This window comes from Muscardinus avellanarius (assembly GCF_963383645.1).
Source record: "Muscardinus avellanarius genome assembly, chromosome: 11".
NCBI lineage: Eukaryota > Metazoa > Chordata > Mammalia > Rodentia > Gliridae > Muscardinus > Muscardinus avellanarius.
In genome coordinates, this window is record NC_137797.1 from 6534209 (window position 1) to 6560677 (window position 26469).

The following is a 26469-nucleotide window of genomic DNA, read 5'->3' on the forward strand; positions in this document are numbered from 1 at the left end:
TTTAAGTTCATATTAGTTTATGTATATGGTACTAACTTTTTATAGTAAAATAGCCTCAGAGCTACAATTTTTTTTTTTTTTTTGCAGCACTGGGGATGGAACCCAGGGGCTTTCTACATCCGAGCTATACCCCCAGCCCTATTTTATTATTTATTTTGAAACAGGGTCTCCCTGAGTTGCAAAGGGCCTCACTAAGTAGCTGAGGCTGTCTGTGAACCGCGATCCCCCTGTCCCCACACTGAGCACTGAGCTCAGCCGCCATTCGTAACGCTGTGCGCGTCTTTATGGGTGAGTTTTCAGTCCCTCCCTACAGTACTAACAGTGCCTAGACTGTTGAGCATCAGCTAATTCGCTGGTTGGCACAAGTATCACTTGTCTGATCTTGTGCAGAGGGAATCCGTTTATTTTTTTAATTCATCAAATATTTAGTGAACACCTGCTGTCGCTGTTGCTCTGGGTGCTGGGGATTTAGTCTAAATAGGACAGAACATATTCCTGCTCGCATCATCCTGACACTTCTGTGTGGAAGACAGTCACCAAATACGTGGGCGAGACCAGTGAACTGCACACTTGAGCACACGAGCATTACGTGCCAGCTCGACACTGCTGCCTGGGCCTCCGCCCCGGAGTCAGGGTCAGAGTCTCAGCGGGTGGGTGCTCCAGGCTCTGAGGGCCTTTTCTTCTCTTTTTCGTAGTGCTGGGAATGAGACTCAGGGTCTTGCGAATGCTAGGCAAGTGTTCTACCAGTGAGCTAAGCTGTGTAGTCAGCCCCAAGAATCTGTATTTCTTTCATTCCTTTTTTCTTTTTTGTAGTACTAGAGATTGAACCCAGGGGCATTCTACCTCCGAGTTACATTCCCAGCCCTTTTTATTCTTTTTTTTTTTTTTTTTTTTTTTTTGTGGTACTGGGGGTGGAACCCAGAGGCTTTCTACTTCTGGGCTATACTCCCAGACCCGTTTTTTTTTTTTTTAATATTTTATTTGGAAACAGGGTCTCACTAAGTTGCTGAGAGCCTCACTCAGTAGCTGAGGCTGGCTTCGAACCTGCGCGATCCTCCTGTCTCAGCCTCCCAAGCGCGGGGATTACAAGCGTGCGCCACCATTTTGAAACAAGGTATTGCTAAGTTGCAGAGGGCCTCAGTAAGTAGCTGAGGCTGGCTGCAAACTTGCCATCCTCCTGTCTCAGCCTCCTGAGTACTGGGATTACAAGCGTGTGCTGCCATACCAGCTCTTTTTTATTGTTGTTGTTCTAGGAATTGAACTCAGAGCATTCTACTCTCAAGCTACACCCCCAGCTCAATTTTATTTCTTATTTGGAAACAGGGTCTTTCTAGGTTGATGAAGGCCTCATTTCATGCCGCACCCAGGGGCATGCTACCTTGGAGCTACACCCCAGCCCTTTTTATTTTTTATTTTTATTCGTTTATTTATTTATTCTGGTACTGGGGATTAAACCTAGAGGCATTCTACCTCCAAGTTATATCCCCAGCCCGATTTTATTTCTTATTTGGAAGCAGGTTTTCACTAGGCTGCTGAGAGCCCCGCTACATTGCCAAGGCTGGCTTTGAACCTGCAATCCTCCTGTCTCAGTCTCCCAAGTATGGGGGTTACAGGCATGTGCCATCATGTCCCGGCAGCCCTTTTTATTTTGTATTCTGAAACAGGGTCTCACTAGGTTGCTGAAGGTTTTGGTAAGTTGCTGAGGCTGGTCTTGAACCTACAGTTCTCCTGTTTCAGACTCCCACAAACTAGTTCAGGTGTGCACCACTCTGCCCAGCCATGCATCTGAAATTTTTTTCCCCCTGTGGTATTAGAGATTGAACCCGGGGACATTATGCGTTGTTGAGAGTCTCACTACTTACTGAAGCTGTAATTCTCTGTCCCAGCCTCCTAAGTACTGGGATTAACTGGGATTACAGGCATGTGCCACTATGCCCAGTTTATGCATATGAGTGTGTGTGTGTGTGTGTGTGTGTGTGTGTGTGTGTGAAAGAGAGAGATACTGGGGGTGGAACCCAGAGGCTTTCTACCTCCAGGCTATACTCCCAGACCTATTTTATATTTTATTTGGAAACAGGGTCTCACTCAGTAGCTGAGAGCCTCACTCAGTAGCTGAGGTTGGCTTCGAACCTGTGCGATCCTCCTGTCTCCGCCTCCCGGCTCACACACCCAGCTTTATGCAAATGAATTTTAAGTCACTGGGTTAGCCACTTTCAAAACGGAGCATCATAAAAACCTGACCAAGAAGACAGATAGCAGCCAGGCATGGTGGTGCATGCCTGTAATCCCAGTACTTGGGAGGCCGAGACAAGAGGATCTCAGGTTCCAGGATAGCCTCAGTGAGTGAGGCTGGCCTTGAACCTGTGATCCTCCTGTCTCAGCCTCCTGTATACCAGAATTGTAGCCATGTCTCACCACGCCCTGGCTGTTCCTCTCAGAAAGCCGCTCAGGCTCCCCTCCTGCTCTCATCCAGTCCTGACTCCCAAGGCCCATGTGAATCTGGGGGTTCGGTTTCCAACACTCTTCTGGTGGACACCATTCAACGCTGGCTTCTCTTCCTGTGAAATAGGGAGGGCATCCCCTTTGGGTCCCTGTAGAGGATGTGAAGGCTCTGAGTCGCTGGAACCAGCAAGTAAAGTAACCCGAGGACTTAGCGCAGCGGGAGGACCAGGGGTGTCCTGGAGTGCACTTGTTAAACAAGGACCACGTGGCTGGGTGCATTGGCCCACGCCTGTCCTCCCACACCTGTAATCCTTGAGAGGCTGAGACAGGAGGATCAGAGGCAGGGGGCCAGTCTCAGCAACTTAGTGAGATCTTTTTTCAAATAAAAAATAAAGAGGGCTGGAGGTGTAGCTTGGGAGTAGAATGCCCCTGGGTTCCGTCCCCTGCACCCAAACAAGGCAGACCCCCTAGACTACAGTGCTGGAGCCCTGGGCGGCTGGGGCTCCGTGTCACTCCTGCGCTGTAGGGTCGCTGGGTCCTGCCACCTGAGGCTTATGAGCTCTAGTGGCACCCCACCCACGTGGGGCTTTGTTTGAGGCGAGAGTCAGGGGATCTGAGGAGAACTGGGTGTCCCCGCAGTTCCAGAAGGAGTGTGGTAGGCGTGGCCCAGCGTGTTCCCGCCAGTGACCGTCCACAGAGCAGGCCCGGCGGAGGAGCCCAGGGCTGAAGCGCTACCCTTCCCAGGCGCCAGCCTGGGGATATGTGCCCGTCTTGCTGGGCTTGGGGACATGCCTGGAAGCGGCCTTTGAGGCCAGGGGATACGGTGCTGTGTCTGGAAGCGGCCTATGAGGACAGGGGATACGATGCTGTGTCTGGAAACAGGGGATACCATGCTGTGTCTGGAAGCGGCCTATGAGGCCAGGGGATACGATGCTGTGTAGCTGCAGAGTGGGAGCCCACACGCCAGGGGGCGGCCGTGAGCAGGGTTTATCCTGGTCTGTCTGCTGGCTGAACTCAGGCCTGCCGCTGCCGTGCAGGGACGTGGGCTTTTGTGTTGTGACAAGTTATGACAGTCATTGTTATGGCATCATGTGGTTTGCAAAAAGCGACTCCATTTGTTCTCGTGGTGACCCTGTGGCCCGGTTACCGTCCTTATCCTGCGGAAGGCCATGGAGGGAGGTGACGGGCTGTGGGGAAAGAGCTCGTGGTCCTGAGGTTGAATCAGGCCGTCATGAGCCCCAGGTCGGCTACACTGGCTCCTTTTTCTTTTTTTGTGGTACTAGAGAGTGAACCCAGGGACATTCTACCTCTGAGCTACACCGCCAGCCCTATTTTATATTTGATTGATTGATTGAATGATTGTGCTACTGGGGATAGAACCCAGGGGCATTCTACTTCTGAGCTACACCCCCAGCCCTATTTATTTATTTATTTATTTGTTTATTTATTTATTTATTTATTTATTGGTGGTACTAGGGGTGGAACCCAGAGGCTTTCTACCTCCGGGCTATATTCCCAGACCTATTTTTTTTTTCTTTTTTGAAACAGGGTCTCACTAAGTAGCCAAGGCTGGCTTTGAACCTGTGTGATCCTCCTGTCTCGGCCTCCCAAGTGCAGGGATTACAAGCGTGCGGTACCACGCCTGGCTTCCCAGCCCTATTTTATATTTTATCTTATTTTGTTTTTGCGGTACTGGGGATGGAACCCAGGGGCATTCTACCTCCAAGTGACACCTTCAGCTCTATTTTTTATTTATTTTGAACCAGGGTGTCACTGAGTTGCAAAGGGCCTCACTAAGTAGCTGAGGCTGTCCAGGAATTGCGATCCTCCTGACTCAGCCTCCCGAATGCTGGGATTACAAGCGCGCGCCACCTCGCCCGGCTATTTTATATTTTTTTGTGGTACCAGGAGGACATTCTACCTCTGAGCTATATTTCCCACCCCTGTTTTATTTTTTATTTAGAAACAGGGTCTCCCTAGGCTGATGAGAGTCTCACTACTTGCTGAGGCTGCCCTGCATTGCAATCCTCCTGTCTCAGCCTCCCAAATACTAGGATTCCAGGTGTGTGCCACCACACCCAACTTTATTTTTTATTTTGAAACAGAGTTGCTGAGATTCCCACTACATTGCTGAGACCCCCTCAAATCTGAGCTCCTCCTGTCTCAGCCTCCCAAGCACTGGGACTACAGAGGCTTCACGCACACCATGTCGGGCTAGCGCTGGCCCTTAACCACCCATCTTTAGCCCCTTGTCCGAGGACGGTGCAGATAACAATGAATATTTCCCTTTCTTTCCTTCCTTCTTTCCTTCCCTTTTCCTTTTTTCCTTTTCTCCTCCTAATGCTTGAACCCAAAGCCTTTTTTTTTTTTCACACACTGGGCAAGCTGTCCACTGAGCTGCACTCCCAGACCTTTTTATTTTATTTTGAGACAGAGTTTCACCAAGCTGCCCAGGCTGGTCTTGAACTTGCAGTTCTCCTGCCTCAGCCTCCTGACTGGCTGTGGGAGTTCAGGTGTGCACCACCATGGCCGGCCACTATTAAATCTTTTTATTTTTTTTCTTTCAGTTTCCTTTTATGTTTAATGTGTCTGCCTTTCAGTGGATTCAGACTTCAGAGCTTGGATTTTGTAGACAATAATGAGATCATCCAGATAATTATCATTTGATTTTTCAGTTTGCCAGAGAGAGGAAGATTAAAAAAAAAATTTTAGCTGTTTACTGTTGTCCATTTGCTGGGAGGAGGGGGCCGAGGGACTGGAAAGAATAGAAAACCTAATTGCCTTCATGGGGTCTGGTGGTGCACACCTGTAATCAGTACTTTGGAGGCTGAGACAGGAGGGTTGAGGTAGGCCAGCCTCAGCAACTTAGCAAGTCAGCAACCTAACGAGATCCTGTTTCAAAACAAAAAGATAAAGAATGAGTATATAGCTTGGAGGTACAATGCCCCTGAGTTCAATCACCAGTACCTCCCCAAAAAAAGTTTTGCCAAGCTTGGTGGCACAGGCCTGTAATCCCAGTACTTGGGAGGCTAAGATAAGAGGATTGAAGATTCAAGAACAGCCCCAGTAATGTCCCGAGACTCTCAGCGACCTAGCAAGACCCTGTTTCAAAACAAAAAATAAAAAGGGCTGGGAAGCCGGGCGCAGTGGCGCACACTTGTAATCCCAGCCTTCGGGAGGTTGAGACTGGAGGATTCACGGACAGCCTCAGCTACTTAGTGGCCCTCTATAGCTCAGTGAGACCTGGTTTCAAAATAAAGAATAAAAAATAGGGAAGGGGGTGGTTTCAAAATAAAGAATAAAAAATAGGGAAGGGGGTGTGGCTTGGCGGTCGAATGCCCCTGGGTTCCATCCCCAGACCCGCAAAAAAAAAAAAAAAAAAAAAAGGTCTGGGAATGTAGCTTGGAGGTAGAATACCCCTGCGTTCAACTCCCAGTACCACAAAAATGAAATAAAAAAGCGCTGGGCATATAGCTTGGTGGTAGATGCCTCGCTCAGTGGTAGCTCACGTTCAGTGCCCAGCACCCACCACACACACACACACACACACACACACACACACACACACACACACACCCCAGCTGCTCCCTTGGGGGCTCTCAGTGCCAGGAGTTGTTCTCTGCCCTCCAGTGCTCACAAACACCCCTCACTGCAGTCCCAGGACGTGTCTGGATACTGTTCTCATCCCGTTTGACAAGTGAGAAAATAGAGGCCCGGAGAGGTCAAGTCACAGGGCCCAGGTCACACAGTAGTCACAGGCTCACACCTCAGCTGCAGAGCCCGGATCCCACCGCGGCCCCAGCTCCATGACACTGCCATTCTGGCTGGGCCAGAGAAGTGTGCATTGTGCCAGGGCTGTTGTCGGAGTGCCTCCCGTCCCTTCCTGTCCCTGCCCATGGCCAGGCAGTTCTGGTCCCCGTCACACCCCAGGCCTCTTCTGCCCAGTCTCGATTAAACCTAGGCATCAGCACAGGTGCATTCAGGGCCCTTTTCATAAGAGGCTCTCCTGGCTTCTGGAGCCCCGTGGCCTGAGCCTGGCTTGCCGGGTCCCCTTCAGATGGACTCACGCAGCAGAGCTGATGGGCCCCAGCCCCGAGTCCCAGGTCAGTGTGAAGGTGGGCTGGGCGCAAGCCGGCCCTGGGCATGGGTGGAGCCCGCTTCTGTTGGACATGGAGCTGTGAGTGCTGAGGCCTGGGTGCCCCTGTGGAGGGACAGGCCGGCCATGTAGAGGAAGTGGCTTTCGTTTGTGCCAGCGGAGAGTGGGGGTAGCTTACCCCACGGCAGGCCAGGGAGGGGGCTGCAGCCAGAGAGGCTTAGCACATGCCAAGGCCCAGAGGTGGAAGGGAGCAGGCAGAGAAGGCCGGTGTGGACGATCAGAGAGGGCGAAGGGAGTGGGCACAGATGTCCCTGGAGAAGCAGGCGAGGCCTGGACTCTGTATCTGAACACGCTGGGAGCACATGGTCAGGCACACGGGCCACGTCCTGCAGAGGAGCCTAGGGAGGGAGGCAGGCTTGAGGGCACCGTGTGTGCAGGTTGGCTGTGTGCCACTCTCCCATCAGGAGGCAGCTCGAGGGTCCCCCCAGGACAGCCGTCCTCACCTGCGCCAGCCCACGAGCCTCTCCTTCATGGGCTCGACACACTTGCATGTCTATTTGTTTTTGGTTGGTTAGGTTGTTTGTTTGTTTTTGTATTGGGGATTGGACCCAGGAACATTCTACCTCTGAGCTACACCCCCAGCCCAACCTTTAATTGTTTTTTATTTTGAAACAGGGTCTCACTAGGTTGATGAAAGTCTTACTACTTGCCGAGGCTGGCCTCAAGCCCGTAATCCTCCTATCTCAGCCTCTCAAGTACTAGGATTACAAGTATGCACCCCCACACCCAGCTTGAATTGAATGTTTGAGGGTGATTAATTGGCCCCCACTAGTCTGGGGTTCCCTAGCCTTGTGCAGCTGGCATTTGGGGCTGGAAAACTTGTTGTGGGGCCCATCTCTGCGTTGTAAGCTGTTGAGCAGTGTCCAGGCCTCTGACACCAGATGCCAGAAGCATCCCCCTCCCCCAGTGTGACAAGCTAACTGTGCCCAGGCGTTGCCACGTGCCGCTGGGGGCTGGGCGGCCTGTGGGGAACCCCCGCTGGGGTGAGACTGCACTTGGGTGGGCTAAGCGCCCCTTGCTGGTGTGAGGGGAAGTTAGTTGTTGGCATGACTTGGTCTCTTCCAGGATTATGGCAGGAAAAGTGAAATGGGTCACCGACATCGAAAAGTCAGTGCTCATCAATAACTTTGAGAAGAGAGGCTGGGTCCAAGTGACAGAAAACGAGGACTGGAATTTTTACTGGTAAGTGTAAAAGGCTGGCTTGTGTTTTTCCGAAGCTTGCTTCTGCGCCTTCCTCCTCATGCCACCACTGCGGCGCGCCCTGTGAAGGACAGGTTTGCACTGTGTCCCGCCAGCTCCCCTCCCGGGCCCGGCACACCCCCCAGTCTGAGTGCTGAGGCACCCTGTGGGAACGCACTGCACGTGGGCCCGGCCCTGCCCTCCGGGCGTTGGTCACAGCCAGTGCCCAGGAGGACAGCGAAGGGCCCTCGGAAGCGAATTTGGTACCTTCCTGTGATGCCCTGCCCTCCCCGGGGCCCGGCCGGCCAGTGTACCATCCCAGAACAACAGATGACAGCAGAGTGAATACAGCTAGGGGAAAAAAAGCATGCGGGTGTGGTGGGGCGCGCGTAATCCCAGCACTTGGGAGGCTGAGGCAGGACGATCACAGGGTCACGGCCAGCCTCTGCAACTTGATCCTGTTTCAAAATAAAGACAAAAAATAGGGCTGGAGCTGGAGCTGGAGCTCAGATGTAAAATGCCCCTGGGTTCTATCCCCTGTTCCTCAAAAAAAAAAAAAGAAGAAGAAGAAAAAGAAAAGCCGCCCTTTGACCTTGACTCTGGTGAAGCTGAGTCCTCCTGGTCACCTCCCGCACACCTCTTCCCTGAGCGGCTCCGTCCTCCTCCACACTCCCTCGTCCTGCTCGCCCTGGAGTTAGCTGTGGAAGCGTCCGGCCTCCTGGCTCGGTCAGCCCCACCCGACGGCCCACATGGAAATGGTCGCAGGCCTAGATGCAAATCAGTAACTGCCCTGCCTCCCAGCTCTAAGCCAGCTGCCCCGGCCCAGGGCAGCGACTCTGTGAGCACGGCAGGGTCTCTGGGGACACGCTGACCCGCACCCACCCCTCAGGCGCTCTGTCTGCCGCCACTTGGCCCTCCAGCCGTGCCGCTCCTCCCCGCTCCTCCTTTACCACATCGTCTGCTAAGCATGCTTTGTACCGCACCCTTTCTGCCTGCGCCCCCACTGCACGTGCCCCCGCACACCCAGGCACACCCCAGCCCGGCCTTCCAAGGGGGAGGAGCCCATTCTGGGCTGGTCTAGCCTTGGGCGAGAACCCAGGTCCAGCTCCGCCGCCTGCCTTGGCGTCTGCAGATGGGGCTGTTCGCGGCTTCGTGAGCCTGTGCAGTACGGTGCGCAGTGCTTGTGGCGTGTGCTAGGTGCCTGTGAGCGTGCCCGGCCGTCCCCGTGCCCGCGCAGGCCGCCCCGTCGGGCTCCAGCGTCCCTCGCTTGGTGCTGTGGTAGCGACGCTGCAGTGCGCTGTGTCCCTGGTTCCCCTGCCCGGCCCCTCCATACTCGGTGCTGAGAACCCCTCGAGAGGAGGGCCCCGCCCGGCTCATCACAGCATCCGCAGAGCCGGGCGGGGCCTGGGCACAGCAGACCGCGCTCAGTCAGCTTCCGTCTCTAGAGGGACGGCCGGCCTGCTCCTGGCCTCCGCTCAGGTCACCTGCGCGTTAGCCGGAACAGCCTGGACCCGCTCCAGAGGGCGGGCGCAGGGAGCGCGAGCGCCAGGGAGCATGTGGCACCTGTGAGGCTTGACGCCCAGCTCACATCCTCTACGGCATCTGTATCCACAGGCTCTGAATCCGTGCATTCAGCTAGCCGTGGGCCACAGTGTTTGGGGGAAACATAGCAACTGTATGGAGCATAGAAAGGCTCTTTCCCTTGTCATTATTTCCCAAAGAGTATAGTAGCATTATATGTAAAATGCATTATGAAAAAAAATAAGATAAATAAAATGCATTATGTATTATGCATTATAATCCTTATCATTTCTATTGCATTAAGTAATATAAGTATTATAGATTTTGTTTGCTTTTGTGGTACCAGGGATTGTGTTCCAGGGTGTTTTTCCTCCAAGCTACCCCCTCAGCCCAGGTTTTTATGTTTTATTTTAATTAGTTAATTTTTGTGGAACTGGGAATTGAACCTTGGGGCATTCTACCTCTGAACCACACCTCCAGATCTATTTTTTAGTCTTTTAATTTTTTTTGGTGGTACTGGGGACGGAACCCAGGGGCCTTCTACCTCTGGGCTATACTCCCAGACTTATTTTCAATTTTATTTGGAAACAGGGTCTCACTAAGTTGCTGAGAGCCTCACTAAGTAGCTGAGGCTGGCTTCGAACCTGTGCGATCCTCCTGTCTCAGCCTCCCAAGCGCGGAGATTACAAGTGTGAGCCACCACGCCAGGCTTTTAGTCTTGATTTTGAAACAGGGTCTCACTGAGTTGTGGAGGGCCTAAGTAGCTGAGGCTGGCTGCAAACCTATGATCCTCTTGTCTTAGCCTCCCAAGTACTAGGCTTACAAGCGGTGCGCCTCCCCACCAAGTTTTTTTGTTTTGTGTTTGCAGTACCAGGGATTGAGCCCAGGGGGCTTTCTACCTCCAAGCTATATCCCCAGCCCAATTTTTTTATGCTTTATTTTGAAATAGGGTCTCACTAATTTGCAGAGGGCCTCACTAAGCAGCTGAGGCTGTCCGCGAACCGTGATCCTCCTGTCTCAGCCTCTCAAGTCCTGGGATTACAAGCGTGCGCCGCCACAGTCAGCGAGTCCCGATTCTTGACCCACAGAACCATGAGGTCTGGTGAGCCCGCTGCCGGGCTGCGAGCTCCAGGGCATGCGATGCCTGCTGGAGACAGAGTGCCGCTTACTGATCCTGGGGAAGGGCTGGGGCCTGCTTGCTATTTGGGAAAACTGATAAAGGAGGAATCGAGCACTGCTTCTGTGTCTCTTGTGAGCAGTTTCTCAGGGTGTTAATCCTTGATGAAGTGCAGTCGTCTTGTGTGAATGTTCTTACTAAAAACAGAAGCAGAAACGTAAAGGTAAGCGGGGCATGGGGGCGCACGCTTGTAACCCCAGTACTTGGGAGGCAGAGGCAGGAGGATGGCAGGCTCAAGGCCAGCCTCAGCTACTTAGTGAGGCTCTCAGCAACTTAGTGAGACCGTTTCCAAATAAAGTATGAAATAGATCTTGGAGTGTAGCCTGAAGGTAGAAAAGTCCCTGGGTTCCACCCCCAGTACCACCAAAAATAAAAAATAAAAAAAGAATAAAAAATAAGGCTGGCCATGTAGCTCGGAGGTAAAATGCCCCTGGGTTCCATCCCCAGTACTACAAAAATAAAAATAAAAAATAAAGAATATAGTAAGAATATGCTAGCTCAAGGACCTCAGCCTCCTTGATCGTGGTCTTAGGCTTCTGAATTTGGGTACAGGTGAGTTTCCTAGTTTAGGAGTGGAAAGGGGTCTGTCTTGCATGTCTGTTAGGTGTTACAACTAATCAGTGAATACTTAATAAGTTCCTATTCTGGGCCAGAGAGTAAAAGTGTCAAAACAGCCTCTCCTCCCAGCCAGAGCTGCCCTGGCCGGCATTCTCTGCCATCCTCCCTGGCTCAGCCCAGGCACGAGGGCCCGCGGGAAGGGCTGGAGTGAGGGCTGTGACGAGGACGCGCCCTCCCGTGCGCCCGTTGCAGGATGAGCGTGCAAACCATCCGAAATGTGTTCAGTGTGGAAACCGGCTATCGCCTCTCGGACGACCAGATCGTCAACCATTTCCCCAACCACTACGAGCTGACCCGGAAGGACCTGATGGTGAAGAACATCAAGCGATACAGGAAGGAGCTGGAGAAGGAAGGGAGCCCCCTGGCCGAAAAGGACGAGAGCGGAAAATACCTCTATCTGGGTTTGTGCCTTTCCTCTGGCCTGGGGAACGAAGGCGGGGTGACCGGTGGGGCCTGTGACCCCTCGGGTGTCTCCGGATGGGTGATTTGGCGCAGCTTGGGGGAGCTCTTGGGAATTCCCTGCAGGTGAGCTGTGTGTGAGCTGAAGGGTGTGCTCTGAGCCCATAAGGAGGAGACAGGCCTCCGGGACACACTGTAGCCACGCCAGGTAGGGCGGCGTGTCCCTGTCCCACCTGGCCACAAAGCCGGGCAGCTAGAGGGTTCACGGTCCGTGCACGCGCAGGGCCGAGGCCTCGCCCACCTCTCTGGGCCTTGGTTTCCTCGGCCGCTGAGGGGCATGCCAGCTGCCTGGCTCTCGGGTTGCTGTGGGGCTCGGTGATGCGTATGTTCTGCGCACACAGAGCTCGGCGAAGGTAACTCGTCAGTGGGTCCCGGAATGGAGCTGCAGAAATCCTTGTCGTGAGACCCTGGGTTGGGGCGAGGGTGGCGAAGGCCCGGTTTCCTGTCCTCAGCCGCCGGCACACTCGCCTCCCCACCTTTCAGACTTCGTTCCGGTCACCTACATGCTGCCGGCCGACTACAACCTGTTCGTGGAGGAGTTCCGCAAGAGCCCGTCCAGCACCTGGATCATGAAGCCTTGCGGCAAGGCCCAGGGCAAAGGCATCTTCCTCATTAACAAGCTCTCGCAGATCAAGAAGTGGTCCCGGGACAGCAAGACGTCCTCGTGAGTGCGGGCGCCCGCTGCGTGCCGGCCTGCAGCCCCCTCTCGGAATCACCGGGTTCCGCCTCCTAGCTTCCGGCCCTGCCCCCTGTGGGGCAGGGGCGGCTCGAACCTTTCATTGTGTGCCTATTTGCCACCTGCACATCGTCTTTGCCGAGGGACCTGTGAAGTTCCTGGCCTATTTTTAAATTAAATCATGTGTTATTGTTGAGTTTTGAGAGTTCTGGGTATATTTGGGATAATGGGCCTTTTTCAGATATGTCTTTGGGGAATATTTCCTCCATTCTGTGCTGTGTCTTTTGTTCTCCTTGACTGTGTTTCACACATTAGTAATTGTGCGTGTGTGTGTGTGTGTGTGTGTGTGTGTGTGTGTGTGTGTGTGTGTGACTGAGAATTGAACCCACGACCTCATGCATGCCAGGCAAGCACTGTACCACTGGGCTGCCCCGCCTGTCAGTCCTTCGGTGTAGCTCCTTTTGCCCTCCAGCTGTGCCTCCTCCCCCTGTGCAGGTTTGTGTCTCAGTCCACAAAAGAGGCGTACGTGATCTCGCTCTATATCAGCAACCCTTTGCTCATCGGCGGGAGGAAGTTTGACCTGCGCCTGTACGTCCTGGTGTCCACGTACCGGCCGCTGCGCTGCTACATGTGAGAGCCCAGGGCTTGGCTTCCGTTCTGAAGAGTGTGTGCTAACCCCGCGTGACTTACTTTTTAGCACCAACATGAGGTTTCGTGATTGAATGAAATGATATGTGAGCAGTGCTGACACAGGCTGGGTATTGAAAAAAGTAAGGATAGCCGGGCGCGGTGGGCACGCTTGTCATCCCAGCGTTCGGGAGGCAGAGACCAGAGGATCGCGGCTCGTGGACAGCCTCAGCTATTTAGTGAGGCCCTTCACAACTTAGTGAGACCCTGTTTCAAAAATAAAAAAGACTAAAGCCGGGCGTGGTGGCGCACGCTTGTAATCCCGCGCTTGGGAAGCGGCGACAGGAGGATCATGCAGGTTCGAAGCCAGCCTCCCTGGCTTAAGAGACCCTGTTTCAAAAAATGAAAACAGGCTGGGTGTGGTGGCGCACGCTTGTAATCCCGCGCTTGGGAGGCGGAGACAGGAGGGTCGCGCAGATTCGAAGCCAGACGCGTGCTCTGGCTTAGGAGACCCTGTTTCCAAATAAAAATGTAAAAATAGGTCTGGGAGTGGAGCCCGGAGGTAGAAGGGCTTCCAGGAACCCCAGTACCACCAAAAAATTAAAAAAATAAAATAAAAATAAAAAAGACTAAAAAATAGTGTTGGGGTGTAGCTTAGAGGTACAATGCCCCTGGGTTTCATGCCTTGTGCCGAAAAAAATAAAAAGAAAAAAGAAAAGAAAAAATAAGGATAATTAACCTTGACGCTAATGTGACTCTTACAAACAAGGATGCAGCTCCTAGAAACATTTAAAGCAGAAACAAAAGGCTGCTGTTTTTAGAGAGCAAAGTGGCCATTTTCCTTGCATGTCCTCAGGAGTGACTCCGTCTGCATTCCCACAGGTATAAGCTTGGCTTCTGCCGGTTTTGCACGGTGAAATACACCCCGAGTACCAGTGAGCTGGACAACATGTTCGTACACCTCACCAACGTGGCCATCCAGAAGCACGGGGTGAGTGCGCCGCGTGTAGCTGCAGGCGGGCCGCAGCCTCTGTCTTTACTGTGTCTGCACGAGAGGGCTGTTCGGAGCTGTCCTGGGGCACACCCGCTGAGTTCTTTAATTTTTTTTCCCCAGTATTGGGAATGGAACCCAGGGGCATTCTACCTCAGAGCCACACCCCCAGCCCTATTTTTTTCTTTCTTTTTCTTTTTTTTCTTCTTTTTGGTGGTACTGGGGTTCCTGGAAACCCTTTTACCTCCGGGCTACACTCCCAGACCTGTTTTATACTTTTTATTTGGAAACAGGGTCTCACTAAGTTGCTGAGAGCGTCACTAAGCAGCTGAGGCTGCTTTTAAACCTCTAATCCTTTTGTCTCAGCCTCCCAAGTACTGGGATTATAGGCATGTGCCACCACACCTGGCCCAGTGCCACGATTTCCTCTGAGAAGCCTAGCTAAACCCTGTGTGAAAATGTCATAGCGTGAGCCGGGCGTGGTGGCGCACGCTTGTAATCCCAGCATTAGGGAGGCTGAGACCGGAGGATCGTGGTTCGCAGACAGCCTCAGCTACTTAGTGAGGCCCTCTGTAACTCAGTGAGACTCGGTTTCAAAATAAAGAATAAAAAATAGGGCAGGGGGTGTAGCTCGGAGGTTGAATGCCCCTGGGTTCCATCCCAGACCTGCAAAAAAAAAAAAAAAAAAAAAAGTGTCTCGCTAGATTGATGAGGATCTTACTACTTGCTGTGACTGTTATCAAACCTGCGATTTTCCTGATTCAGCCTCCCAAGTATTTAGATTACAAGTGTGCCCCACCATGCCCAACTATTTTTATTTTTTGTTTTTTGTATGGTACTGGGGATTAAACCCAAGGACATTCTACCTCCAAGCTAAACCCCCACTCCTATTTTACTTTTATTTTGAAGCAAGCTCCCTCTAGTTTAATGAGAGTCTTACTACTTGCTGAGGCTGTCCTTGAATCGTAGTCTTCCTGACTCAGCCTCCCAAGTACTGGGATTACAAGCATGTGCCGTGCCTGGCTTAATTCTCTATGTTGACACCAGATTTGCTGTACATCAGCCGTGGTCTTTGTTCCTAACTAGGCGGGTTTTGTTTTGGTCCACAGTTCTCAGCTTTATACTCTGAAAATCAAATCCCAGTCTCATTTCGTTCCGATATCCTTGTATTAAGGCAATGTGGGAAGCCCAGGCTGTGGGCCCCAAGCCCCAGCCCAGCCCTCCACTGGTCCATAAAGCCATCGAAGAGCAGTGGTGTGGGCGGGAAAGGAGGCCCGGGAAGGAACAGTCTCTAGAGGCTGGCGCGAGGCTCCAGGTGGTGTAGGAACAGGGGCCAAGGACAGGGCCAGGTTTGCAGAGCTGCAGGGCAGGCCCTGTTTGTCCAAAATGGTTTGGTTGGCCACCGTCCTCCGGGCCGTTGTCCCAGAAGCGGCCCTGCAGAGCTTTGTTGACAAAGAGGGGGGCTGTTGTGTGGGGGGCAGCTTCAGTCTTCTGTCATCAGATGTTCATTAATCAGGCCTGTGTTCCTGGAGTCCAAGGTGACTGCAGGAGAGAACAACTAGGAAACCCAGAAGAAAAAATATTCAAAGAGTCAGGATGGAGTCGGGCGTGGTGGCGCACGCTTGTCATCCCAGCACTTGGGAGGCTGAGACAGGAGGATCGCGGTTCTCTGACAGCCTCAGCTACTTAGTGAGGCCCTTTGCAACTCAGTGACAAGAAAAGAATAAAAAATAGGGCTGGGGGTGTAGCTCGGAGGTAGAGTGCCCCTGGGTTCCATCGCCAGTACCACAAAACTAAGTCAGGATGGCAAGACGGTGTCAGAGGCAGGCGGCTGAGTTAGGTCGGGGCCTGGGCCCTCCTGTGTTCGGGCAGTTTCAGGCCCTCAGCCTCCAAAGGCAAGAAGGACGGGAGAGCGCGAGGCTGGCGTCTGAAAGCCTGCACTGGGAGCCAGGCACGGTGGCACAGGCCTGTAATCCTGTACCTTGGAGGCTGAGACAGGAGGATTGCAGGCTTGTAGCCAGCCTCAGGAACTTAGTGAGGTCCTCTGCAACTTCATGAGACCCTGTTTCAAAATAATAACATAGGGCTGGGGGTGTAGCTTGGAGGTAGAATGCCCCTGGGTTCCATCCCCAGTACTAAAAATAAGTGCATGATAGGAGGCACAGACCTCCATGGCCCAGGATCCTGTCTGCCTTGGCTCTGGGTGACTGCCCGCCATCAGAGGCACTGGAGGAATGTTCAGGGGCAGAGAACAAGCAACTAGGCCAGGCGTGGTGGCGCACGCTTGGAATCCCAGTATCTGGGAAGCTGAGGCGGGAGGATTGAAGGTTCAAAGCTAGCCCAGCACTTAGTGAGAACCTTTTCAAAATAAAAACAAATCATAGTCAGCCACTAAGCCAAGCCTGGGAGGGAGGGGTGGGGAGGGAGTGAGGTGGGGACTTGGTGGGGGCTGCTGGGTGATGTGCGCATGTGTATCTACACAAGTTTTTTAACCCCATTACGATGTATAAATACAATGCACCAATAAAAAATTTTAAAAATAAAATACATATATCAGTGGTTGAAACCCCTTAAAAAATAAAAATACAAAAAATTAAAAAGTTGGGCATGGTAGCCCACACTATAATCCCAGTACTTGGGAGTCTGAGAGAGGTTCCCAGGTTCAAAGCCAGTCTCAGCAATTTAGTGAGATCCTGTTTACAAATTAAAAAATAAAATAGAGCCGGGCGTGGTGGCGCATGCTTGTAATCCCAGCATTTGGGAGGCTGAGACAGGAGGATTATGCGGGTTTGAAGCCAGCTTCAGCTACTAAGTGAGGCCCTTTACAACTCAGTGAGACCCTGTTTCAAAATAAAAGAATAAAATATAGGGCCGGGGGTGTTGCTCGGAGGTAGAATGCCCGAGTTCCATCCCCAGTACTGAAAAAAGAAAAAAAAAAAGTAAAATAGGTCTGAGGATGTAGCCCAGAGGGGGGAAAAACATCCCTGGGTTCCATCCTCAGTACCACCAAAAAAAAAAAAAGAAGAAGAAGAAGAAAAGAAAAAGAAAAAAGGCTGGGGGGGTGTCACTCAGAGGTAGAATGCCCCTGGTTCAATCCCGGGGGAGGGGGGGATTCCCGGATCCCTTGGGTCGTGCTGAAGACCCCGGCCCCCCTCTGTCCCCAGGAGGACTACAACCACATCCACGGGGGCAAGTGGACGGTGAGCAACCTGCGGCTGTATCTGGAGAGCACGCGGGGCCGGGAGGTGACCAGCAAGCTGTTCGACGAGATCCACTGGATCATCGTGCAGTCCCTGAAGGCCGTGGCCGTGAGTCGGGAGCAGGGGCGTTCATCATTCACAGCGGGGGCGGGGCACGTTTCTGTCCTGTTGTGAAAATCTCGCACACACTTGCTGCTTGTCAGCCGGAGGCTGAGTGAGTCTCAGGAAGGGAGAGAGCTGCCCTGGGCCAGCTGCCCTGCCGTGGCCATGGTCCCCGGGTCCTCTGCGAAGCGCGGAGTCCCTGGGCATCATCATCCGCTCTCTGTGCACACCGACTCCGTGATGAACGTTCCTACAGAAACCGCCATCGTGGAGATGGACTTTCTGTGGCCTTCTAATTAATAGGCACCTCGACTTTGCCGTTTTGTAAGTGTCTAGGGCTGGAAATATCCTTCCCCTCTTTTTCTAACCTCAAATCTTGTGTGTTTGCGGGTTTGCAGTTGTCTGTTTGAAAGCAGGTGCACATCTTTCGGAGGTGAGACGGAATAGAATTTCCGGAGCGCTGCCTGCTAGCCCCTATCTTCAGGGCTTCGCAGATGGCATCTCGGAGGTGTCTCGGCACCCCGTAGGACTCATGGGGACATGGGGGCCTGGGCCGCAGAGCCAGGGAGCGGGGAAGCGAGTTTGTGGTCCTTCTCCCCGGGCAGGGAGGACCAGAGGCAACTGCCTCACCGAGCACGCACGGTCTGTCCTGCTACTGAGCTGGCCCTTGACGGACTGCCTGCTCCGTGTGGGACCTGCCTGAGAACATGTGGCTGGGTCCCGAGAACCTGTGCCGGTGACTGCCACCATGGAGAGGGGCACATGGGAAGGTGCATCCCATTCTGTGTGTGTGGTGCTGGGAAATGAACCAGGGCATTCTACCTCCCAGCTGCACGCTCAGCCATATTTTATTTTGTTTTCAAACAGGGTCTCACAAGGTTGAGGAGTCTCACTCCTTGCTGAGGCTGTCTTCAAGCTTGAGATCCTCCCGTTCCAGCCTCCCAAGTATTGGGATTACAGACACGTGCCACCATGCCAGGCTCATCCCATTCTTTTAATAAATAAAGGTGCTTTATAAAATCTCAAAAGAGCCAGGTGTGGTGTTACACGCTTGTAATCCTAGTACTTGGGAGGCTCAGACAAGAGGATCACAAGTTCATGGCCAGCCTCAGCAATTTGTGAGGCCCTCTGCAACTTAGTGAGACCCTGTTTCAAAATAAAGAATAAAAAAATAGGTCTGGGGAGCCAGGCATGGTGGTGCACGCTTGTAATTCCAGCATTTGGGAGGCTGAGACTGGAGGATCATGGTTCACAGACAGCCTCAGCTACTTAGTGAGGCCCTTTGCAACTCAGTGAGACCCTGTTTGAAAATAAAGAACAAAAATAGAGTTGGTGGTGTAGCTCAGAGGTAGAATGCCCCTGGGTTCCATCTCCTGTGCCGCAAAAAATAAATAAAAATTTAAAAATAGGTCTGGGGGTATAGTTTGGAGGTAGAATGCTCCTGGGTTCAATCTCCAGTACTGGAAAAAATAAAAAATAAAACTTTAAAAGCTTAAAGAATCACCACCAAGTCAAAGAGCCACAGCCAGACAGCAGCACCCCATGGGGTGGAGGGCCCCCCTTCATCCCCCAGCCAGAAGTGCGCAAACTTGCTGTTCTCAGAGTGTGATGCAGACCAGCATCGGCTGGACCCCAGGACATTATAGAAGGCGTACGTTCTCTCTCTCTCTCTCCTCTCCTCTCCCCTCCCCTCCCCTCCCCTCCCCTCCCCTCCCCTCCCCTCCCCTCCTCTCCTCTCCTCTCCCCTCCCCTCCCCTCCCCTCCCCTCCCCTCCCCTCCCCTCCCCTCTCCTCCCCTCTCCTCCCCTCCTCTCCTCTCCCCTCCTCTCTCCTCCTCTCCTCTCCCCTCCCCTCCCCTCCTCTCCTCTCCTCTCCCCTCCCCTCCTCTCCCCTCCCCTCCCCTCCCCTCCCCTCCCCTCCTCTCCTCTCTCCTCTCTCTGTGTGGTACTGGGGATGGAACCCAGGGGCATTGTACCTCCGAGCCCCCGCCCCCGCAGCCGCACCTGGCCCTTTTCTTCCTGTGCTAATGCAGCGTGTGCTGAGCTTCCCTGCCCGCGTCCTCCCTGAGGACGGCCTCTCGGTGACCAAGATGTTCAGGGCTAATGAGCCTCCAGTGAGCAGGGTGTGGAGACAGAGACAGTCGCTTTTGTCAGGTTTCATGTGGAGGAAAAGTCCAAGGCCTGGGGAGGAACAGGAGGGAGGCGAGAAGGCCCTGGCAGAGCGAGCACCGGCAGGGTCCTGCCGGCTCCGGGCGCCAGGCTGAGCCGTGCCCTTTGGCACCCATGACGTCGCTCTCCTTCCAGCCGGTGATGAACAACGACAAACACTGCTTCGAGTGTTACGGCTACGACATCATCATCGACGACAAGCTGAAGCCCTGGCTCATCGAGGTGAGTGCGCGGGCACCTGTCCCTGGTGCCGCATGCCAGCTGCGCTGCTGCGCAGGCTGGACGGGCAGCGTGCAGACAGATGCTCAGGTTGGACGGTCTGTGCGTGGTTGAGAAGTGAGTGCTCCCGGGTCCCTCGTCCCCTTGAGCCCTGTGCCTGGGACAGGAGGCAGTCCATCTTCTGATGAGCTTAGTGTCTGGACGCCCAGGCCTCCAGGGGCGTCCATGTTGGCCCCCGTTCCGTGGGTCCTGCACCCTGCCCTGTCCTGGTGCGTTCACACAGCCGGAGCCCGTGGCCAGCAGTGGCATGCTGTCCAGAGGTAAGAGTTGTCTTACTGTTCTTTGATCCATATGAAGACACAATTTGGAGGTGGGTTCACCTGGTTGCTTCAAGGGGTAGAGGGCGCGGTGGCAGCTGTTCTGAGAGGGCGAGGTTCCCGGCCTGCAGTGCAGCGGGCCTTTTGCTGGGGATGAGCCCCTTCAGTGCAGTCAGCACTGCTGCGCTGTCTGGGGCCACTTCAGCGCCCCTTGCTCGGCTCTCTTACAGCAGGTCTGAGCGAGCAGGGCAGGGTGGTCGTCCTGGAGAATGAGGGTGGTCCCATCCGATCGCTGTGGCGGTGGCCTCACCGGGGTGGGTGCCTCAGGGCCTTGGCCCAGTCATAGTTCAAGGCAGGAAGCCCTGGGTTCTGTAAGCCGCAGGGCGGACCCCATTGGGGAAAGTGAGAGGCCCTGCAGAAGCTGCTGGGGATGCCACCCCAGCAGAACAGGCGGACCCGTGATGGGGCTTTGCAGGCCATTCACATACTCGGCTGCCAGAGCTGGAGGCGGGGAGTGGAAATTGGTGTATAATATATATATATATATATATATTTTTTTTTTTTTTTTTTTGCGGTACTAGGGGTAGAACTCAGGAGCTTTCTACCTCTAGGCTATACTCCCAGACCTATTTCATACTTTATTTGGAAACAGTCTCACTAAGTTGCTGAGAGCCTCACTCAGTAGCTGAGGCTGGCTTCAAAGCTGTGCGATCCTCCTGTCTCAGCCTCCCAAGCACGGGATGACAAGCGTGCGCCACCACACCTGGCAAACCCATTTTTTTTAAAACAGGATCTCACTTAAGTTGCTGCAGGTAGCCTTGAACCTGCCATCCTCCTGCCTCAGCCTCCAAGTACTAGGATTGCAGGTGTGCACCACACGCCCGGCTGAAGGTGTTTTTCTCTTAATAAAATGGGAGCCCTTTATCCCTTTATATTTCTTAACCCCACCCTGCTGTGAGGGAGGGTCACCCTAACCCACAGATGAGGGCAGTTTAGTCACTCGCCCCAACAAATCCCTGGGCTCTTCCTTGGGGGATATTCCTGATTTGAACCCAGGGGCACTTGTGTGTGTGTGTGTGTGTGGTACTGGGATTGAACCCAGGAGTGTTCTGCCTGTGAACTGCACCCTCAGCCCTGTTTTTTTTTGAAACAGGGTCTCACTGGGTTGATGAGGCGGTCCTCGAACCTGCTTTCCTCCTGTCCAAGCCCCCCAGGTCCTCATCACAGCTGGCTTGAACCCAGGGGCCTTCTTACCTTCAAGCTACACCCCCAGCCCTATTTTACTTTTCATTTGGAAACAGGGTCTTGCTAGTTGCTGAGGCTGGCCTTCAGCCTATAGTCCTCCTGTCTCAGCCTCCCAGGCACTGGGATCACTGCGTGTGCCACCACGCCCAGATTCTGGGCAGTTCTTAGTACCTGGGGCAGAGCGGGTCACTCAGGTAGACACTGAAATTATGTCTGTGATGGAAGCTGACCTCAAATTTTTGAGGGTGCAATAACTAATTTGTAAACCAAATTTTTTTTTTTTTTTTGGTGGTACTAGGGATGGAACCCAGGGCCCTTCTACCTCTTGACTACACTCCCAGACCTATTTTCTATTTTATTTGGAAACAGGGTCTCACTAAGTAGCTGAGGCTGGCTTTGAACCTGTGCCATCCTCCTGTCTCAGCCTCCCAAGCGCGGGGATTACAAGGGTGCGCCACCACGCCCGGCTTGTAGATCATATTCCTAATCCTGACTTTAAATCAGTTGTGTTTAATCTTTGTTTTGTTTCTGTGGCACTGAGGATTGAACTCAAAGGTATTCTACCCATGAGCTATACCCCTAGCCCTTTTTATTTTGAAATACGGCCTTGCTGAGTTGCTGAGGGCCTACGTTGCTAAGGCTGGCCTCAAACCTGCAATCCTCCTGTCTCAGCCTTTCAAGCCCTGAGATCACAGACATTTGCCAGCCAGGCCCAGCAGATACTCGCAGTGTTAAATGATGACTTTACTAAAATGCGTGGCGGCGATGCTTTCTCCCACAGTGCGCGTTTCCACCCCAGAGAAGTAAGCAATGCCGAAGCCCGTGTGTCTGTCCTCACGCAGGTGAACGCGTCCCCGTCTCTGACCTCCAGCACTGCCAACGACCGGATCCTGAAGTACAACCTCATCAACGACACCCTCAACATCGCCGTTCCTAATGGGGAAATCCCAGACTGCAAATGGAACAAGTCCCCCCCGAAGGAAGTCCTCGGCAACTACGAAATCCTGTGAGTGTGCGCTCCGCGCCAAGCGGGCGCTAGGCCTGTGGCGCGCAGGTGCCACCCAGCCGGGTGTCCCGGGTGTCACTGAGGGTCACGCCACCGCAGAGCAGCCTTCTGCCGAGCTGGCCCTGTCAGTCCCGCTCAGTCCATGTCTCCAAAACTCACACCGTGTGCCAGGCACGGTGGGGGCCGCGGGACAGCGGGGAGGGAGCAGGGTGGACATGGAGGACTCATCAGCCTGAGTCTGCGCCCTGGGGATGGGAACAGTACGCTGCCCCAGAGCAGGAAGGAGAGAATGGCGCTCAGTGCTCCCCGGGCTCACCCTGCTTCCTTCCCAGCACCTCGGGCAGGCGTGGCTTAGCTTCATTTCACAGACAAGAAACAAAGGCCGAGAATTCAGTGCCTGCCGATGCTGAGAGAGGGAAAAGCAGAGGCCCCTGGAGGCCACAGGGGCCGCACTTATGGTGGCTCACACCATAGTGGCAGTGGCCTAGCACCAGGACGCGACACTGTTTTCAAAATAAACAATAAGAAGGGTGTATCTTGGAGGTGGACCCCCTTGGTTCACTCCCCAGTATCCACAGCAACCAAAAGGGGCAGCAGGGAGGGGGTTAGGAGCCGTGTGGCCCTTCGCCCCGTCCAGCCAGCAGCCTGCTGGAGGCTGAGGGTCAGATGTTCCACTTCCAGGTTGGGAAGCAGTTTAGAACCCCACTGCTTTTGTCTGGAGAGAGTAGAAGGGTCACCCTGCCCGGTGGAGCTGTCCCTCCCCCGCGCTGTGAGGTGACGTGGGCCATGTGCCAAGCTCATGCCCCTTGCTCTCCCCCAGGACCGTCCTCCAGGGCTCCAGCAGCGGGTGGTGCCACCAGGGCGCAGAGGCGACTGTGGGCGGGGAGGGCCCGGTCCCTGTACCAGGCCGGCGCTCACAGCAGCCCATGGCGGCACACCAGGATGGAGCTGGTGCCGCAGTCACATGCCCAGGCTTGCTCCAGGGCCGGCCTGGGAGCTGGTGTTCTTGCTGCCGCCCCAGGCCACCCAGCCTCGGTGTCAGAGGCCGGCATTTTGCATCCGCTCCCTCCAGGGCCTGTCTTTAGCTGTACTTTCCCAGACTGTGACTAGATTCTGCCTGTGAGCACCCAGAAGGGCCTGCTCAGACAGGAGGCCCTGAGAGCCATCCCCGCTGCCGTGGCTCTGTCCGATTCACATTAGCCTCTGTGCGGCCGAACCGTCCCGAGAACAGCACTGCCAGCTGCTCGCCAAACGCTCCGCTGTGTTTGTTTGGGTTTTCAGACTGCACAGAGCGCACAGATGCTCGGCCCTGCTGGTGACGGTGCATGGCCCTCCCCGTCTGTCCACGCAGCCCGCTCTGCCCCACCTCCCTCGGCACAGTGCTGAGGGCAGCCAGGGGCCAGGCAGGCGGCGTCCTCTGGCCCCGTGAGCGACGCTGACGTGAGCAGCGGTGGTAGCGGTGTGGAAGGGGTGTCCAGGGGCTCTAGCAGTCCCCGGAAACAGGCATCTGAGCCTACAGCAAGGGCCGGCAGAACTTCCCTGGAGAACCCCACATGAAGCTTCCGTGTCCCAGGAAGCCCTCTGCCAGCTCCGTTGTGCCGTGGACACTGTGTCCACAGTGACACCGGGAGGACTGCCCCGTGGTGGTGGCGTGACGTCTCCGGGGCTGCTCTTCTGCCTCCGGAGCTCGAGCGCAGGCCCCACTCACCCCCACATCCTGGGTCTGGGACTAAGCCAGGGATAGAGCATGCTCTTTCCTGATCAGCAGAATCCAGCCAGTGCAGCGTAACCGAGCTCCCAGCACCCATCTGCTGGGGCTGTTCATGTATAACTGAGGGTCCTCAGGCAGGGCGGTCAGCGAGTCACACCTCGAGCACCTCGCAGTGAGTGGCAGGTTGCACACACCTCGGCTGTGGGGGCTTGAGCCCGGGGCCAGGGCCTGGGGTTAACCTTCCCCCTTTTGCCATGGCCCAGTCTGAGCCGAGGGCTGATGGGGAGTTGTGGGTAGAGGCTGCCCTGTTCACTGGAGCTGCCCCTCCCCAGGGCCCGCCTCAGGAGAAGCCACCGCAGCGGAAGGGCAGGGACTCACCCAGGTGCCCTGGTGACTGTCGGGCTCGCAGGTGCTAGTCCGGTTCTTTCGGATGCAGAAGTCTGGGCTGCTTTTCCTATGCTACCGCAAATGTCCATTAGCGCCCACACAGGCCGGTGTCCATTGGTGAGCAGGAGACGGGAGGAATGGCGCAGGTCTCACTGGATGAGCCTTATGCCCGTGTCGCCCCTCCCGGCAGGTCCCTGGCCAGCTTCCCCGTGTGCAGAGCCCTATGCTTCCCCGGGTGCTCAGCGTGAGGCCCGGGTGTGAGTCCTCGCTCGCTGCCGGGCTCATTCACCGCTGTCTTGTTCTCGGTTCCTTCAGGGTCATTGCGAGGCTCTTTGGGGCCCCTGTGGGTGTGCAGGTGACTGCACGTCGTAGTTTAACCAGGCGGCTCTCAAGGCTGTGCCGTTGGGGGGTGTTCAGTGGGCTGGGGCCAGGCAGGGCGGGCTGGCTCAGGCTGCCTCTGGTGACATGCTTTCCACGAAGCAGCCCACGGCCATGAAGACTCCCTGTGACCCCCTGTGACCCTGGAGATGTCCATTCCAGGTACGACGAGGAGCTGGCCCAGGGTGATGGGGCTGACCGAGAGCTCAGGAGCCGTTCGGGCCAGCCGCTGGGGCCCCGTGGGAGCCGGTCAAGAGACTCAGGGAGAACCGTCCTCACAACCTGGAAGTGACCCTCTGCAGGAACAGACCAGCCTGGACTTCTCCAGCCGCTCACCTGCTCTGCCAGAACCTGCTCGAGACCTATTTTGGAATCTCCTTTTTCTAGAATTCTTCTTTCCTGAGCCCTATCAATAAAGGCATCTCTCCGGAAGTCAAGGGACCTGTTTCATCAAGGCTGAAAGAACGTACTCACCTAAGGACATACACTAGCTCTGGACGCCACAGCCACAGTGTGTGGTTTAGCTTATTATGAGGTGTTTGCCGTGGTGGCGCACGCGTGTCATCCCAGCATTTGGGAGGCTGAGACTGGAGGATTGCGCAGGTTCGCGGACAGCCTCAGCTACTTAGTGAGGCCCTTTGCAACTCAGTGAGACCCTGTTTCAATATAAAGAATAAAAAATAGGGCTGGGGATGTAGCTCGGAGGTAGAATGCCCCTGGATTCTATCCCCAGTACCACACAAAAAAATAATAAGGTATTCACTTTTTTTTTTTAAATTTTGCACTAAATTTAAAACAGCCAGGCGTGGTGGTACGCGTCTGTAGTCCCAGGACTTGGGAGTCTGAGACAGGAGGGTCTCAGGTTTGAGGCCAGCTTCAGCAACTTAACGAGGCCCTCCACAACATAGTAAGACCGTTTCAAAATAAAATTATAAAATCAGGCTGAGGGTGTAGCTCAGATGTATAATGCCCCTGGGTTCCATTCCCAGCACCACAAAAAAATAAAAAATAAATAAAACAAGTTGAAACCAAACCTGACTGTCTTCCAGAACAGCACCGTGAGAACGCGCGTCTGCTGAGCCGCCTCCTTCCTTCCCCGTTACCTGCTTGTGAAGGGAACGGTGGCTCATCTTCCCAGGGCCCCTCTCTCCTGTCGCTTCGGGTGTGGAGATGAGTGTTCGGCGTTTAAGCAGATGAGCTTGGTGCCCGCCGCTGGTGTCGCGTGGGGCAGGCTGCACGACGTGTGTCTGCTGGGAGTCTCCGGGGACACCAGGAACGTGAGGGGCCGGGGAGCCCAGTCCACGGCAGGCCGACGCGGCCTTGGCACGGGTGGTCTGTGAGCGGGGCCGGGCAGAGCCGCCTCCTGACGGCGCCCCTGGCGCATGGAGACCGACACTCGGGCACCGCCTGGGGCTTCTCTTGAACCCTCCTGCTGTCGTTCTGCTTTGATGGCAGTAACAGGACATGCTCCCATGGTACTGTCCTTGGGCAGCACAGCACCTCGCGTGGACACCTGTGCCCTCTTGACATGCTGGCCGTGTCACAACCTGCACCTGTGTGCACATTTTTTTTTTTTTTGGTGGTGCTGAGGGTAGAACCCAGAGGCTTTCTACCTCCGGGCTATACTCCCAGACCTATTTTATATTTTATTTGGAAACAGTCTTACTAAATTGCTGAGAGCCTCACTCAGTAGCTGAGGCTGGTTTGGAACCTGCGCAATCCTCCTGCCTCAGCCTCCCAAGTGCGGGGATGACAAGCGTGCACCACCACGCCTGGTTTGTGTGCACATTTTTTAATGATAATTCACTGCCAATTAAGGAACAGGCCCTTTTATTTATTTTTATGTGTGTGGAACTGGGGGTGGAACCCAGGAGCTTTTCTATCTCCGGGC

At 54.3% G+C, this 26469-nt stretch overlaps 1 protein-coding gene across 1 annotated transcript; it reads left to right on the plus strand.

The window, feature by feature from the left end:
- Positions 1-7667: 7667 nt before the first annotated feature.
- Positions 7668-24870, plus strand: TTLL1 (TTL family tubulin polyglutamylase complex subunit L1; the record flags this gene model as incomplete). Its single annotated transcript, XM_080705481.1, has 9 exons — positions 7668-7780; positions 11286-11494; positions 12036-12216; positions 12724-12858; positions 13738-13846; positions 17011-17154; positions 19451-19537; positions 21939-22102; positions 24741-24870. 9 exons carry the CDS (start codon positions 7668-7670, stop codon positions 24868-24870), a joined length of 1272 nt encoding a protein of 423 aa, XP_080561607.1.
- Positions 24871-26469: the final 1599 nt, after the last annotated feature.